The sequence below is a fragment of the Tenrec ecaudatus genome, chromosome 18, assembly GCF_050624435.1.
Source record: "Tenrec ecaudatus isolate mTenEca1 chromosome 18, mTenEca1.hap1, whole genome shotgun sequence".
NCBI lineage: Eukaryota > Metazoa > Chordata > Mammalia > Afrosoricida > Tenrecidae > Tenrec > Tenrec ecaudatus.
The window spans coordinates 39,091,529-39,107,828 of record NC_134547.1 but is presented as its reverse complement, the minus strand read 5'-3'; the positions used below and the strand labels follow the sequence as shown (position 1 = coordinate 39,107,828).

The following is a 16,300-nucleotide window of genomic DNA, read 5'->3' as shown; positions in this document are numbered from 1 at the left end:
CTCCCTCAAGACTAGGAGTTCTGCACATGCACTCACATGAGAGAGAGAGAGAGACATCCCTGGCTAAGCAGGCACAGTGCTCACTTCCTGCTTCTCGGGAGTGGCAGACGACAGTCTGTCTCACTGTCTGGGAGGCAAAGAGACAGGAGAGCCTTCTTCATACACCCTTTCAGGTTCCCTGTGCCTAAGAGGGCAGGCATTTCAGAGTTTTGTCCAGATGAGTGGATTGCCACCAAGAAGATGCAGCCCTGCCCTGGTCCCATGTGTACGGTGGGAACCACTAGGAGTGCGGGGTACATCACATTTCAGCCTGGACCATGGGGGAGCAGCTGCGTCACTGGACAGGCATTTACAGGGAGCCTCGGCCATCATTCACCCCTCCTTGTAATGATGTGCATTAGCTACATTGTGTTGTGAGCATTCGTTCAGCACCGGGTATGGCATGCTCTCGAGTGCGCTTACCGTTTGTCAGAAGTGCAAACTAGCGAACAGACGAGCCTTTAAGACAGGCCATCTGTTCGTCTTAGACCCTTGGACGATTGTCAAATGCTTCTAAAAATAAGTGCTCACAAGCAGAGAAGGGCTGCCCAGGTGATTCACAGCAGAACGGGGAGCAGGGCTGCTTAGGTTGATGCCCTCCCCAAAGGGAAAGGCGTGGTGTCTTTGGGGAAGGAGAGTTTGAGAGGGGCCTGGGCAGGGAGGAGGGGAAGGTGAGAGCCCTCTGGGCTCTGTTGAGGCACCTTATTGGCTGGAGGTGTGGGCTTCTCCCCATGGCTTGCATCTCATGTAACGCTGCAGCTCACATACCTTCGATGACTCCCCATGGCCCAGATTTAAGGGCAAGCTGCCTGTCTGGCATCCAGGAGCCTCATCAATAAGGTCCCCGCCTTCCTTTCCAGGCTCGTCTCCATAGCCCAGAGCCTGTGCCTCTGCCAAGCTGAATTATTCATTGTTCCCCCAACATATGCTGCACTTTTCACATTGCATAGGCAGAGTGGGGCATGGGTACCGTGGGCTCTGCGGGCAGATGACAAAGGCACAGGCCTGGCGCTGCCGCTCCCAGGCCTAGGACCTCAGGCAAGCCAGTGAACCTCTCTGGGCCTCGGTTTTCTCATCTGTGAAATAGGAGTACTGCTGACAGTATGTTGTTGTGAGGCATCAGTGGGTCCTCGGGGATGGAGTGATGTGCACTGGGCCTGGCACACAGGAACCCTTTGCTCATCATCACTCTCACTCCTCCCCGCCCAGTGCAAAGCCTAAGGCATCCTCACAGGGCAGCAGGAAGGCCAGCGGCTTCCTTCAGCATCTCCCGGTTAGAGGTCCGTTTTGTGACATCTAGCCGGTCCATCGACCAGGACCCTGAGCAAGGCCTCCCATTCCATCTACCTCTCCCCTCCACTGGCTCTGTGTCCGTTGAATGAACCACTAACAGTCCCTCACTGCATCCCGGCTTAGTTTAAACCTGCTGCCATGTTCACCTGGAAGGCCAGGTTCCCCAGAGGTGGTCTAGCAGTAGGGCGATGGGGATGAGGGTGGTGGGGGGGTGGGGGGGCAGCAGCAGTTTGTTTCTCAACCAGCAACCAGAGGGAGGGAACATGGGGCAAAGGGAAGCCCTGCGAGTGCTGCAGGTGAGCCCAGGAGAGCAGGGTGGGTGGGATGTGCTGGGGCCCCTGTACCCCTCCTCTGCTACAAGATGAAGGATTTGTTCATAGGAGCACCCCTCCCCACACACACACACTCAATGGGGACCGTGGACTTTTCAGAGGACAAGCTTGGGCTTCTTCACCTCTGTGTCACTGCCCACCTAAGGCATGATGTAGAATAGTTCCTTCAGTAAAGGAACTCGGTGAGTGAGTGAGTGAGTGAGTGAGTGAGTGAGTGAGTGAGTGAGTGAGCGATCAAATGTGTATTTTCCCTTTCTTCATGGAGTATCCCTGAGATTGCTCACTCTGTTCCCTGGGAAGTAGAGAAAGAAAGCAATTGTAGCTATTGAAGTTCTAGAGAAAGGGGTTTAGGGAGGTGAATGAGGGTGATTCCCCCCAGACGGCTGCTGCTCAAGTCCCTGGCCATCCCAGAACTCCACCCCCAAGAACAGCCCTGAGACTGTGCCGATCCTGGGGTCATGGCCTTCCCTGTTCATCCAAGTGACAGGAGGAGCTGGGAGGGGCTCAGGTGAGCAGTCCATCAAACCTCAATGAGGCTCCCACCACACCTGCACACTCAGAGCCGGTTTGGTGCCAAGGGGCACCAGCAGGGAACGGACCAGCAGTCCCTCACAGAGTCCCTGCTGGTCAGGAGGGCAAGTGTGGACACACTAATGGGAGCTGCCGAGCACCTGTCGCACACATGGCATCTCTGAAGGACAGGGTCCTATCTAGGTCAAGGAATAAGAAGCCAACCCATGCCCTGAAGAAAGCATCCCGAGGTGCAGACTGCAGCAGGTGGAAGAGAGACACGGAGACGTGTGGGTGAGGGTGAGTGCACGTGTGTCCATGCGTCTGGCTGAGCAAGTGTGAGAGAGTGAGTGTGGGGTAGATGTGTGCCTGAGTATGGGAGTGTGGGGGTGAATGTGTGCACATATATGCGTGACAGTGGGTGTTGGGGCATTGTGTCGCCACAGGGTGGCAGAACTGCCATTGGACCTCCACCTGTGTGTCAGTGCTTGGGACAGATGGGCCTCAGGCCAGCCTGTGCTGGGTCACGTTGGGCATCAAGATAGTTTTGCCACTTAGTTTTCAGCAGCGTATGGTAGCAGCCACCCCGTGAGAACTCAGGAAGGATTTGATGAATGAATGAACTTGTTGGTGAATGCTGCGCCTCTCTCCAGAGGTCAAGGGCATGACAGAGGCCCTGCACTGACGTCCCAGGCTCTCCTTAGAAGCCCAGATAGCATATTGTACAACTACAACATAGAACTTCCTGTCCCGCTCCACGCCATCCTTTTGCCCAGAAGTAATGGGCCACACCAGGAACCTGTATCACATCTGTGCATGGATAGATCTGGCCACAGCCAGCCACACCCACCCCTCCAGTTTTATTTTTTTCACCTGTTTTCCTGCCCCACACCTGTGTCTCCCTGGCAGGCAGAGCTGTCCATGCGGCTGCCAGCCCTCCCCTCTGGGCATTTTCCAATCTTCCAGTCCCTCCCCCCACCCCTCCCTATCCTTTCTAGTCCTGGGCAGTGTCATCTACCGGGTCTGTAGTGTCTTTAAAAAACGATTTTCTCCCTTCTCCAAAGGGGCTAAATATAGCACAGGCATAAACAGAGAAATAGACATTAAGCCGAAATGCCCTTGTGAGAACCATGCCGGGTGGAAGGAGCTCTTTAAGAAGGCTTGATGAAGCTCCCGGCTCCTCCAACCGGAGCCTAGCGCTGTAGGGAAGAGCAGGGCTCTTTTAGGGTTATTGAGCTGAGTTCATTGTCGCCGTCTGCCAGGAGTCACTGAGCACAGGTACTGTGTGATTGGTGAGTGGTGAGGCCTGTGACAAGCAGTCTTTTCCACCATTCCGGAGACTGCCCTTCCCAGTCCCCAACACACACACACACAATTTTTTTGTGTGGCCTTGACTAGCTGCCCCATGGAGCTCACACAAAAAGTGGGATATGTCCCCAGTGGACACAGGCTCCTGGAAAGGTTGGGCCCTGCTGGCTTTGGTCCCTCTATGCCCAGCTTGGAGCCTAGCACCCAGCAGGGTTGAATCACACATTTCTAAGTAGATTCTGTCCCCACCCCCTTGGCCACGCAGTTTTGATGTTGCCATCCTTGTGACGTTCTGGGCTTTTCCCATGCACAACTTCAGGGAATGGTGTCCCCCTATGTCTCAGAACCCTCTTTAAGGACGTTCTTTCTAGAACCACTTGCTCTATAGAGAGAAAACCACGTGATTTTAATCGGAGAAGCATCGTGTTTCCCTTGCATTTCCCTAGCCAGCCGTCCTATGAGTGGCTCCCCGCTTCCAGGGTTTCATGGGTCGGCTGCCCGTGTGTGAACTGCTGTGACTATGTGTGTTAGACTGGCCCTGACTGTAGTTAGTATCCTGGCAAGAGGGCATGTCATCATTTGAGGACCCTTCTTCCCCAGTAGAGGCAGGTGGACCTTGAAGATTTTGTGGAAATCCAACACCATCCCTGGATTCCTGCTGCCCGTGGAAGCAAGTCCATGTTCAAGGGGGGCTCCCGCCTTCCCTCCTCAGTAGGCACTCCCACCGACCCTCCAGGCACTCTGTGTCCGAGCCCCTGCCAGGGACCCCCCTCGGAAGAATGGTTTCCAGGCACCATCCAGCCTCTGTGCCTTCCTTTCTTTCTCTTTCTTTCTTTCTTCCTTTCTCTTTCTTTCTGCTTTTATTGGCACTTTGTCCACGTATTCTATAACTCAGTAGTTTAGCCATATTCAGAATTCTTGAGTTGTACAGTCTTCTCCACCCCACCCCCACTATTACTCATATACTTGTTTTTCAATTTTGGCAAAAATATAGCAACAAAACACTCTCCAATCCATCAGCTTCTACATGTATTATCTAGTGCTACTGATTGTAGTCTCCCTGTTGTCCAATCATTATTGATATCCCTCTTCGCCTCCGTGCCTTTCTCTTTGCTGTACCATCCTCATGGAACGTCCTTTCTTTCCTGTGCACAGAGCTGAGTCCTCCCTGTGCATTTTACTCACTCATTTACTCCCGGGCTCATCCATTCCAAAGCACTGGGCAGCTCCACTGTGCCAGGCTCGGGAAAGCACTATTGGAAAGCAGGAGCTCTGAATGGCTACCCTTCCCTAACATCCTTACCCCCCGCCCCCGCCTTAAATCCCAAAGTAAATTCACTGCTGGTGAGTCAGTTTTGTGTCCTGGACATCATATTTGAACTGCGCCATCAGGTTTTTAAGGCTGTGATCTTTTGGAATCTGATTTCCAGACCTTTCTTGTATATAGTGCTTTTGAGTGGTTTTAAATTGCTAGCCTTTGGGTTAAATAAAGCAAGACCTTCAAACTACCCCCCAGCCTGCTCTGCCTGCCATGCCCCATGGAACTATGTTCACCCAGCCTAAGGCCAAGTGCTAGGGTCCAAGGCTGCATGTAGCCCAGGAGAGCAGACCAGCCTTGAACACATTAGGTTTGTCATCACTACTGCCCAAGAAGCATGCACATGGGTGGGAGGTGCTGTGCGAGGCTGTGGGGATGGAGATGTGGCCGGTGGCCTAGAAGATGCACAGGACAGCTTGGTTGGAAGGAGGAGAGAGGAGAGGTGACTGAATCAGTCAACGCTTAGGAGGTAGAAGAGGCTGGTTTCTGTGGGGGGTGAGTCTGGCACCCTAGAGGATTGTTTGCTGTCTCTGAACTTATGCCTTGGCGGGAGGGTAGGGGTTACTATGGAAACCACCTGTATCCTTTTTGTGGCCTCAGCTAACTGGGTCCATGTACCCATGACAGTGCTGAGCGGGGACAGCACACAGCTTGGGTGCTCGCTCAGCCGCAGAACGCAGAGCAGGGCCTGCCTTTGCTGAAGGCCCTGATTCTCCTGCATCTCACTTGTCGGACGGAGATTCAGCCCTCATGCTTTCTATCTTGTGGCCTCATAGACAATACTTTTAACTTCTCTGAACCTTAGTTTCGTTTCCTTACAATATCCTACCTCTTAGATTAGGCCATTGTAGGAGGCCTGGTGGTGTAGGGATTAAAGAGCTCAGCTGCTCAGCTCAAAGGTTGGTGGTTCAAACCCACCAGCAACTCTGCAGGAGAAAGATGTAGCAGTCTGCTTCGGTAATGACATAGCCCTGGAAATGTGTGATAGGGTCACTAAGAGTCTTAATAAACCCCACAGTAGTGGATTTCGTTGGTTTCTTTACAGAGAAATGCCTGCATTGGCAGAGTATATGTGCTTGCTAGATGCCAGCTGTGGGGCCTGCGTCAACACAGGAGAATGGAGCGCAGGACTGCCTCTCCGGCCATGAACTGGGCCCAGGAGATCACCACTAAGGCAGCAACAAGAGGTTGTGGCAGAAAGGGGCTGCCAGAGGGAGCCTTGTTAGGGTCCAGAGAAGGGGTTCCCCCAGCTCTGCCTTAGTCCCCAGGGCCTCCAGCAAAGTTCAAGGTATCATAGCTCAGGAGACTGACTCCAGTGCCGTGTCTGACCCCTGGTGGTCATCAGCAAAGCTGCCTGGTTGGTTCAACCCAGCAAGCTAAGTGCCCAGGTCTGGGGAGGCAGAGGTAGATGCACAAGCTGCTCCCCAAGTTAAAGCAAAACAGTATTCATGTATCCACAGCAGACAGGTACACACACAATAAGTGATGTCCTTCAGGACAATAATTCTGGAGTCCTGTACTCTGTACTGTTAACCCATGCCTTCAAGTTGATTCTGACTCTCAGTGACCCTACAGGTCAGAGTACAATTGATCTCTGGAGTTTCCAAGGATGGAAATTTCCATGGACACAGAAAGTTTTGTCTTTCTTCTGTGGAGCTGCTTGTGGATTTGAACTGCTGATGTTGTAGTCCACTGCCCAACACTAACCCACACGGCAACATGCAGCTGTACGGGAGGGGGGATTAGGAGAGATTTTCATTTCTAAATTGGAAATGTTTAGCATGCTGAAATATAACTTGAAAAGCACATATTTCTGGTCAAAATAGAAAACAAAATTAAGCGTATATTTCTGGTCAAAAGAGATTTCTAAACTACACAAAGTACTTAACAAACAGTCATCACACAAACAAAGAAAGGGCTCCTGTGATCAGGGTCCCGGGCTGTCTCCAAGCAGGGCCGGGCTTCCTCTCCTTTCCGGGAGGCACCGGGCTGAGCACCACCTGAGGCTTTGATGACATTGGCCTCAATCTGGAACACGGGCCACTGGAAATAAACAAAAGGTTGGCGCTCTGAGAGGCCAAATCCCACCTCCAGCACTGCGCTGCAGGCTCCTTTGAGGCGGTCTGGCATCCAGGTTCAGCTGGCAGGAGGGAGAAAATGCCTTGGGCCATGACATGAGGGATGCACGTGGCCCGAGGGGGCCCGCCTGGGGCCTGGATTCCCAAGAGAATTGGGCCACATTGTAGAAGGGTCCTGGCTTCAGGCCTGAGTGTTGTTGTGTGGTCACGTGGGTGCCCCCAGAGATGAGGGGCAGGCAGGGTTGCTCCCAGGGCCTCCCTGCCTGCTTGGTGACCTGTCACCTGCCTCAGCAGCAGCCACCTGGGCTGCCTACTGCCTCGGCATGGCTGTGCCCACTCAAGTGGTTCTTGGCCTGAGTCTCTCATGGCACATCTGCTGTCTCCTTCTGCTGAGCTCCAAGCAGGCACCGGGGAGGGAGACGAGGGCAATACGGGGGAGGCCCGCAGGCAACCAGGGGCTAATTTCCTCCTGATTGCTAGAGCAAAGGGAGGTGGCGCCGGAGTGCCGGGTAGCTTCCATTCCTGCCACCTCCGTCTTCCCCTTCCCTTCAGCCTTGCCAGTCCCTGTGGCAAGGCCCGGATGGTTTCAAAAGATGCATGAAGGCCCAGGCTGGCAGCCACTGAAGCCCGTCCCCACGGCCCAGATTAACACGGGGTCTGGGCAGCTGCGTCCCCGGAGCACTTTGTTCGTCATTGCATTCTGCTTTGTCCTCACACAGCCACTTTGCTGCGTCCCTGGGCCTAAATGCACGGGTGGGAGGGGCCGGGCCTGCTCGCCATTCTTCTGCCCTCATGCATGTCTCCTTTCTTCGCCTTTACAGAACCACACGATGAGCCAGCACGCACAGTGAGGGAGCGCGCGACAGGACACCTCTCCGCAGAAGGCTTGCCGGAGACACCGTGGGGAGGGCCATTTGAACATTACATCCAATCAAAGTGTCATTTGCAACCCAGATGTAAAACTCTAATGATTTGGCCATGAGGCGCTGCTATTATAAGCAGCTGGAAATGAATATTAATGGCAGAGATTAAAAGTATTCCATGCTCAGTATTTTTTATTGTCTTGCTACAGCTAGTGTGCTCTTAGAGTTTCTGCCGCAGACTACATTTCTAGAGTTAGAGAAAACCGCTTTTTGAGACTGTTGTCCTTTGTTCCTTCATGTATTATATTGATAGTTTTTTTTTAAAAAAAAAAGAATTAGTGTGATTTTTTTTCCCTTTGCTTCTTTGTTTTTAATTGTTGTTTTTCTTTTCTTGTTTTTACTCCTCCCCCTTTGGTTAACTACTTTTTAATTGCAATTCTAGGTAATTGTGCATTGTGATGTGATTGCTTGGCTATTGTCTGAATATTTCCTTTTAATTTTTTAATTAAAGACTAATGCTTTGATTGGATTTGCCAGTTCACCGGACAGTGATTAAAACTATGTAATGAATATAATCGGTTTCAGTGCAACTGGATGGTCTGCTTTTAAATGTGACTTAATCTGACTGCAGTAACTAGTACAGTCCAATAAAGGGAATCCATGCAATCAGCACCTGGTTGCCTGGCTTTCTTCTCCCTGCCTGGCCAGGAGGGGGGTGTGGCATGTGGGAGGAGGGGACTGGTGTCACCTGGGGGTGGGGGCTGTTCCTGAGCCAGGTCCCCCTGGGATCTGCACACAAAGAAATGAGGAGTTTCCAACCAGAGTCCCTGAGTGGTGCACATGGCCCCAGGCTCTGGACAGCAAGCTGAAAGGAGGGCCATTCAAACCCACCCAGAGACCTCTTAGAAAGCAGGCCTGCTCATGTTTCTGAAAATTCAACCTTGAAAGCCCCAGGGAGCAGCATTACGCTGCCCTTGCGGGGTCGCACTGAGTTGGAATCAACGTGGTGGCAAACTGAAAACAAGTCTCTAAGGCACCCGGAGGGAATGCAGCTAGGCTGTGGCCTTAGAAGTCAGAAAAGCATCTTTAGAGACAGGTCCTCGGACGGCCTCCTTTATGGATCAGGAGACCTGAGCGTAAGTATGCAGCTTTCCCAAAGCACAAAGCAGGTGTTACTCGTGCTCACCCCAGGCTGTCTCCTTCCTCTCTGCTCCCAGGGCGGCTTTCCTTTGCGCTGGCTCCAGGTGCTCTAGCGGGAAACCCAGATCCCAGCCAGAAGGGGTTCTGGTGGTGGCTGAGGCATGGTGATAAGGCATGTGTGAACAAAGCAGCACTGGAGAAAGTACTGCTGGAATGTTCTTCAGTGCCAAGGACAGCTGATCTGTCTTTCTCACTTTGGACATGTCACCTGGAAAAGCCACTAGCTAGCGAAGGTCACCATATTGGCAGAGGGTCCGTGAGCCGGAGGGCAAACCCAGCAATAATGTGAGTGGTACAGGAGCAGGCCACGTTCTGTTCTCTTGTAAGCAAGGCCACTGGGAGTTGGAGCTGACGTGACGACAACTACAACATGAGAACAGCAGTGAGGCCACCACCCCCTGCCCCACTCCAGGCCCCGCGTGGACCTATATGGGAGCCGCCGGTTCCCAGACCCAGAGTTAAGTGTGATTCCGAAGTGCTGACACTGGGACCATTTTCTCACAGGGCCATCCAGCTGGTACCCTGCCAACGTGTCAGCCAGAGGCCAGGGCTTCTGAACCTGCAAAGGGGGAAACCCTTCTCGGTTCACTTTTCACTAGGGGCAAGACGACCGCCCTCTGCAGAGTGAACTGACACGGGCAGACAGATTGTACTTAATTATAATGTTCTGAGTCACAGGTGTGAAAGTTGGAGCAGTTAGGCCCACCATCTTCTGGCTTCCCTCTCAGGGCCTTCTGTGACATAAGAGTTCCCTCCTGCCACTTCCTGAAACATTCCCAGATGAGTGGGGTCTTCAGTTTTTCCAAAACCATTTCACACCTGTGAAGTGCGGAGCAGGCTCCTGACAGTGACCGAATGGGCAGTGACCTTTAGGATTTAGGGCACTCTGTCCCAAGTGTGAGGTCATGGCTGTGTGCAGGGAGGATCTCAGGACTGGCATCGGTGTTCCCTCAGGTGAGGCGAGCTTTGGTGGGATGGGGCCTGCCTTTGGGCAGAGCCACGACTTCAGACGGGAGCGAGCTGGAGCTCTCCAGACCCCAGTCTGGCCCCTCTCCAGCTCTGGATTTCTCCTAGCCCCATGGAGCCCAGGTGAGCACTCAGTAAGTACCAATAAAAGATGTGATTTGAAGGTTGGGGACATCGGGCTGAATTAGTTACTGCCCCCATTAAAAATACAGCGGGGGTTTAAAAGCTTTTTCACATCGTGTGGGAATCAGCAGCGAAACCCCAGCTGATGCCTTGGTAAGGAGAGAGGCAGCGGCCTAGGAGACCGTGACGTGATGAGGTTTGCAGCCGTGGCAAGGCAGTCAGGGACCCCACTGACTACCCTTCACCCGGCCCTATTGTTCTCCGCTGGCTCTGCCCCCTGCTCCAGCTGAAGTCCCCCCCCCCACCTTCCTCCGCCATGGCTCTGTGTAGAGGTGTGTGCAGGTGCCCTAAGGCCCTTACTCGAATTCATGTGCTTCACCATCAGACAGAGGTGTGGGCTTGCAAGCTTAGAATTTGGGAGACCAGCTCCCCCTCCTCCCGTTAAGTGATTAGAAGCTAGGCCCAGCTCTCTTGGAATCGCAGCTCTGAGGGGCCTCAGAGGGTTGTGTCACAAGCTTTCGTGCAATCACGACAATGAAGGGACTGTGGACCGAGAAACGTGGTGTCATTATTTCGAGGACTGGGAAGCCAGGGGTTCCGCATAGCCTAGGGGTGTGAAGAAGCCGGGCCCCATCCTTTGGAAGCTGGAAAATGGATGTGGCTGTCGGGAGTGGCTAAGGTAACTGGGCACTCTGATTGCTGTTCTTTGATGCACAAATCTTCATTTTCTCTTGGCTTTGTGGGTAGAAAAGCTTTGCCCAGAAACAACCCTGAACCACAGACTTCTGCCATTGGCCCCCTGCCCAGAGCTTCTAAAAGCAAGTGGGGAAGGGTTCTGGTTTCTGTCGAGAAGCTGCCATAACAGAAATCTTCTCAGTTCCCCTTGCCAGAGACCAGACTTCTAAACCCACAGTGTGTTTAATACTTAATTTTCCACCTATTGCTCTTCTCTCCTTAGCCAAAGTGTGAGTTCTTAAAGGTGGGACCTGCACCTACAAGTGCAGATAGAGTTAACATTTTAACGTATTCACCCACTCACCCCTCCCAGAGGTATGAATTGATAGATTTGCCTCTGTGTGCCGAGCACCACCGGAAGCACTGGGGACATGGCGATGAGCAAGGCAGTCCTCGTGGAGCTTAGGTCCCATCACAGCCATTTGACAAGTAAGCTTGTCAGTGACTCTGTAGCAACACCACAACTATGAAGGTAAAGAACCAGAAGCTATAAGGACTGGTGTGGACCCTACATTTGTTTCAAAGGAGCCCTGGTGGCACAAGAGCAGGGCACTCAGCTGGTGATTCCAACCCACCCAGCCATTTCAGGGGAGAAAGAGCTGACGACCTGCCCCTATCAAGATACACATGTTGCTGAATCAAAAATCGACACTGTAAGGTGCCCAACATTGGATGCAGTGGTGAATCTAGAAAGGGCTTGCTGAGGAAGTGACTCTTGAATTGAGATCTGATCAATGGAAGAAGCCAGACAATCCAGTCACAGTGGGAAGAAGGAATATCCAGCGCAAAGTCTTGAGTTAGAAAAGAGCTGGAAGCATCTCTACGCATGCCGTACTCTCATTGAAGATGACTGAAATCAGCCTCTGAGATGTAGTAGAGAGTCTTGCGCAAGGTCATACAATGCAGAATGGAATTGGGATAATAAATTAGATGCCCTGCCTTAGACTATTACTATGTTTACTATTAATAATAATAAACAAATTGTGCGCTGCATAGGAAAGATTGGTAGTTCTCTTCGGGGTTTAAAGTAATGAATGGTACATTTTAACTAAGCTGATTTTTAGCTCTCCTGGGAGAAAGGGATTGGTCATAACCTTCCTAGAAGTTAGGTGCAGCCTAACTCCCAATGTGTTCCAGCTGGGGGATGGGATATGCAAATTCTCAAAAGAGAAGAAATGAGCTTGTCCTTTTCTGCCTTCTGATGGATGCAGTATGGATGTAATAGCTGGAGCTCCCGTATCAGTTTAAACCATTAGGCGCCCTGGGAATGGAAGCCACACATAGGTGGACCAGTAAGAGAGTGTAGGTTTCGGAACTGTCACAGGCTTATCAGCTCTCTTCCCCTTTTCAAGGCTTCTAAAGCTGGAGAGAGAAATAATTTGTATTGTAAGCCATTTTTTTGTTTTATCCGGATATGTGTGTGTATATATATATATATATATATATATATATATTCTGTAAACCATATTCACTGTCATCGAGTAGATTCCAACTCATAACAACCCTATAGGGCAGAGTTGAGCTGCCCCTTGGAGTTTCCAAGGCTGTAACTCTTGAGGGGAATTGAAAGCATCTTTCTCATGTGCACAGGGGTGCTTTGGTTGTCGAGTGGCTCCACGCTCTAGCTTTCCACTCTTCGAACGGCAAGGTTTGAGAAAGGTCTGCTGCTGCTCGTAACTTTGCACAATAGACAACTGAAGCTCTGACTTGAAAACACGTGTCTGGGCCAAGAGTGAGTCGTTTGTCCCATCTCCCCTCAGACACCAAGTGTGAAGCTTCAGTCTTCGTGCTTCTGTTATCGCTTTAAAATATTCCTTATTGTCATTTTAGGTTGGCACTTGACTTCCATAACATAGCATAACCATGGCTCCACAAAAGTGAGTGGCACCAGCAGTAAAGCTGAGAGGAAACCGGTGAGAACCACGGTAGAATTGAAGGAAGGAAGGAAGACATTGTGACATGTGAATCACATTTTTGGGTCTGATTTGGTGGCTAACTATAATATGATGTAGTTAGCCAATAATGCCAACAACAACCAAACAAGTGACTAAAGAAGCTAATGTAGAAAAAAGGTGTGAAATCGTTAACCACGAGGCAGAATCCAGACCATGGAAGAGATTGAAAATTAATTTGGGTAAATCAGAAACGACTCGATGGTGAGAGCTTATCCAAGACAATGATATGCAAGAAGGATAAATGTCTCCATAATTAATTTATAAGTATCATTTGGGGGCCTTAGAACTAATTATTTGATTTTCCATAATTTCTTTTGGGAAAATATGTTCAGTTCTCAAACTTTTCAACGTTCGAACATGAACTTGGAACAAATTGACTTTGACTGCCAAGATTTCACTATATATCAATATCTCTCCATATCTATGGAGACCTGTAGAGATGTAGATACACTTTTCAAGCTTCTGCTAGCCCAGGCATGTTTGCTAACCTCCCATTGACCAAAGGAAATTACATGGTCAAACCGAGAACAGAACTTCAAAATCATGGACAAGGGGGTGGATTCCAAGAGAGGCGAAGAATACAACTCATATGCCAGAGGGATAATTAATACAAGGGGGTTATTAATACAACTAATGTACCACAGAGATGAAACACCCATTTTCTCTTCCCAAGGTAAACCCGGTAATTAATAGATACCAGTACTGCCCTACTGGCGTAGTGATTACATATTGGGCTGCTAACTGCAAGGTCAACAGTTCAAATCATGGAAGAAAGAGGGGGTTTTCTACTCCCGTAAACAGCCATGTTCTCAGAAACTCACTGGGCAGTTCTCCCCTGCCCTGAGGGTTGCTGTGAATCAGCCTCAGCTCGATGGCAATGAGCTTGGATTTAGCGTTGGATCACTGACCACAAGAACCCCTGGTGGCGTGGTGGGCCATGCCTTCTCCCTTTTGAGAATGCATTAGTTTGCTAACTGTAAAGTCAAATCAGGTCAAGTCCACAAGCCGCTCCTTGGGAGAAAAACGAGGCTTTCTACTCCTACAAAGATCTGCAGTCCTGGAAACCCCAAGGAGCAGTTCTACCCTGCCTGTAGGGTCGCTCTGAGTCAGAATCGCTTCAGTGGCTGCGAATTTGGTTTGTTTCATCACTGGCCAAAACTGAGACATGGGAGAATTAAAGTGGTCCAAAAGTGGGCGGAAATTTCCCTTCAGAACACAGATAGGTGACTTCAGATTAATTGTCCCCCAATTTCTTCTTACCTGTCAAAGCAAGTTCCTAGGGCCATTTTTGTACTTAGAAAGCAATTTACAGTCAGTTTTGATTCACTCAGACTTGCCAGGAGGAGGACCAGGAATTATATACAGCTGCATGGTCTTCTTTTTCAGAGAACATTCACAGCGCAAGCAACTGGAAACACTTGGCAGAGGCTGAATCTGTGCTGTTCGTCTTGCTCAGTCTCTCCCCAGAAGCACCAAGTGGCTTATAATTGCACCTGAATATAACGGGTTGCTTCTTCCCTGAATGCCTTTGCTCACATTGTTTCCTCTTTCTGCAGTGCCCTTCTTTTTACTCAGTTAGCTCCTCCTTTGAGGAGCCCTGGTGGCATGGAGGGTTAGTACTGGGGCTACTAATTGCAAGGGGAGCAGTTTGGAACCATCCATCACTCTGTGGGAGAAAGAAGAGATGTTCTTCTCTTGTAAAAAGTTACAGGTTCGGAAGCCCACAGGGGCAGCCCTACTCTGTCTTATAGGGCCACTTGGAGTCAGAATCAACCGGATGGCAGCGAGTTTGGTTTTTTTCCTGAGATTTACTTTTAGACTTGACTCAGGAGTCTGAATCGTGAGGACAGAGACTGTGATGAGATAAGTAAGTCACTCAACTTAGGTATAAAATTTAGGGGAGGGCACTAAAATTCAGTAATGAAAATAGTGTTTGGGCGTAATAGTTTAAAAAATCACAATGGCAAGCTATATCTTAAAGCTGGCTGCCTGTTTTGTAAATAAAGAGAGGGAAGTGAGGCAAATACAGGATCAGATTTAAACATTTGTTATTTTATTCTTAATGGATATTTTTTCTTTTTAAAACTATGGCATTGAAATATAATTTCTCATTAATATGGATGACCCATGAAAACATTATTTGGATGAAATAAGTCAATAACATAAGGTAAAATGAGGCATGATTTCACTTACATGAAATAAACAAATGTGAAGAAACCAAAGATTTTCACAGCCCAACAAAACTTTTTTCCTGGTGTCTTGATTTTTAGACCTGGTTCTGGGGTCATTTGGGGAAATAATTAATAAAATTACATCGGACAGACTGCATTAGCTCTAGTTTCTTAGATATAATAGTCCACTATATTTTCAGCTATTAAGCTACACTAATTTATTATCCTACTTATAAATATGAGAAGAATTCAGACCCATAAATTACAAAAGAAGACAAAAATATTTGAAAAAGAATTAAGTCTGAAGGGACTTCTAACGAAAGCTGATTATGGACCCATGGCAGCTGATTGGTATGCATTGAACTGCCAATCATGAAATCAGTAGTTCAAACCCACCAGTCACTCTAGTCTTGAAAAGACTGAAAAGTTGAGAAATGCAAAGGGACAGTTCTTTGTCCTATAGGGTCCTGTGAGAAGATTGATGACAGCAGGTTTCTCTATTTAGTATGGGGGCTGTGCAATATATAGAGATCACAAGTTGCATTCTGCAAAGGGAGAACACAGCTTGAGAAGAGTGAAACTGAAAAGAAAATGGAAAAGGCAACTAGGAGGGCAATTCAGAATGTCAAAAACGGAAGACTCAGCACATTTTCACGAGTATTTTGAAGATCGAACTTTTTCTTCAAATTATGCAGTAAACATTTTAGAACACATTTTAATATAGAGAAGTCGATGGATGGTTCGTGTGACTGTTTCAGATATGATGTTGAGTCGAAGAAAATGCTAACATTTCTTTTAAGATTTCTTGGCATAGGTGAAGAGTTGTACCATCTTATAACAAGATCGGAACATGTTACCTTATAAAGGGGTTTGAACTCTGACAGACCCATTTTGGGTTTCAGGACATTTGAATCTCTATCATTACAAACTCACTACCAGTCAGTTGGGTACAACTCATCGGGCAGAGTGGAATTCCTTCTGGGGATTTCCGAGGCTGTAAAAAGTCTCATCTCTCTATCACTGCTGTTGAGTCCATTATGACTCACTGACCTATGGGGCGGGTCCTAGAGTGGCCCTCCAAGTTCGCAGAGTGGCTGGTAGGCTCAAGTAGCTGACCTTGTGCTTAGCACTCAAATATTTAACACACTGCACTATCGGGGCTCCCTAATTATTGTACAGTAACTCTTCTTTCTGGCCCTTTCTAAGATCACAAATTGGAACTGCCTGCTATTTAGTTCCTAATAAAGGTGATACTTTATTATTAGTTCCTAATAATGTGATACTTGGGGAAAATTCCAACTTCCTGAAATTTGTACTGCTCAAATATATCTTTGGATCAAAGGTCATCATGTGAAGTGTAAGTTGACCTAAACATTTAGTTCAATGCAAGCTATTTTAAACAAAGTCAG

At 49.1% G+C, this 16,300-nt stretch overlaps 1 protein-coding gene across 2 annotated transcripts in view; it reads left to right on the top strand.

The window, feature by feature from the left end:
* Nucleotides 1-8,382, top strand: part of ZNF423 (zinc finger protein 423) — a 413,333-nt gene extending 404,951 nt beyond the window's left edge. For both annotated transcript variants that reach the window (XM_075537034.1, XM_075537036.1), the window contains one exon: nt 7,700-8,382. In XM_075537034.1, coding sequence (XP_075393149.1) covers nt 7,700-7,729 — 30 coding nt within the window. In that variant the 3' untranslated portion in view covers nt 7,730-8,382. The remainder of the gene's footprint in view (nt 1-7,699) is intronic.
* Nucleotides 8,383-16,300: the final 7,918 nt, after the last annotated feature.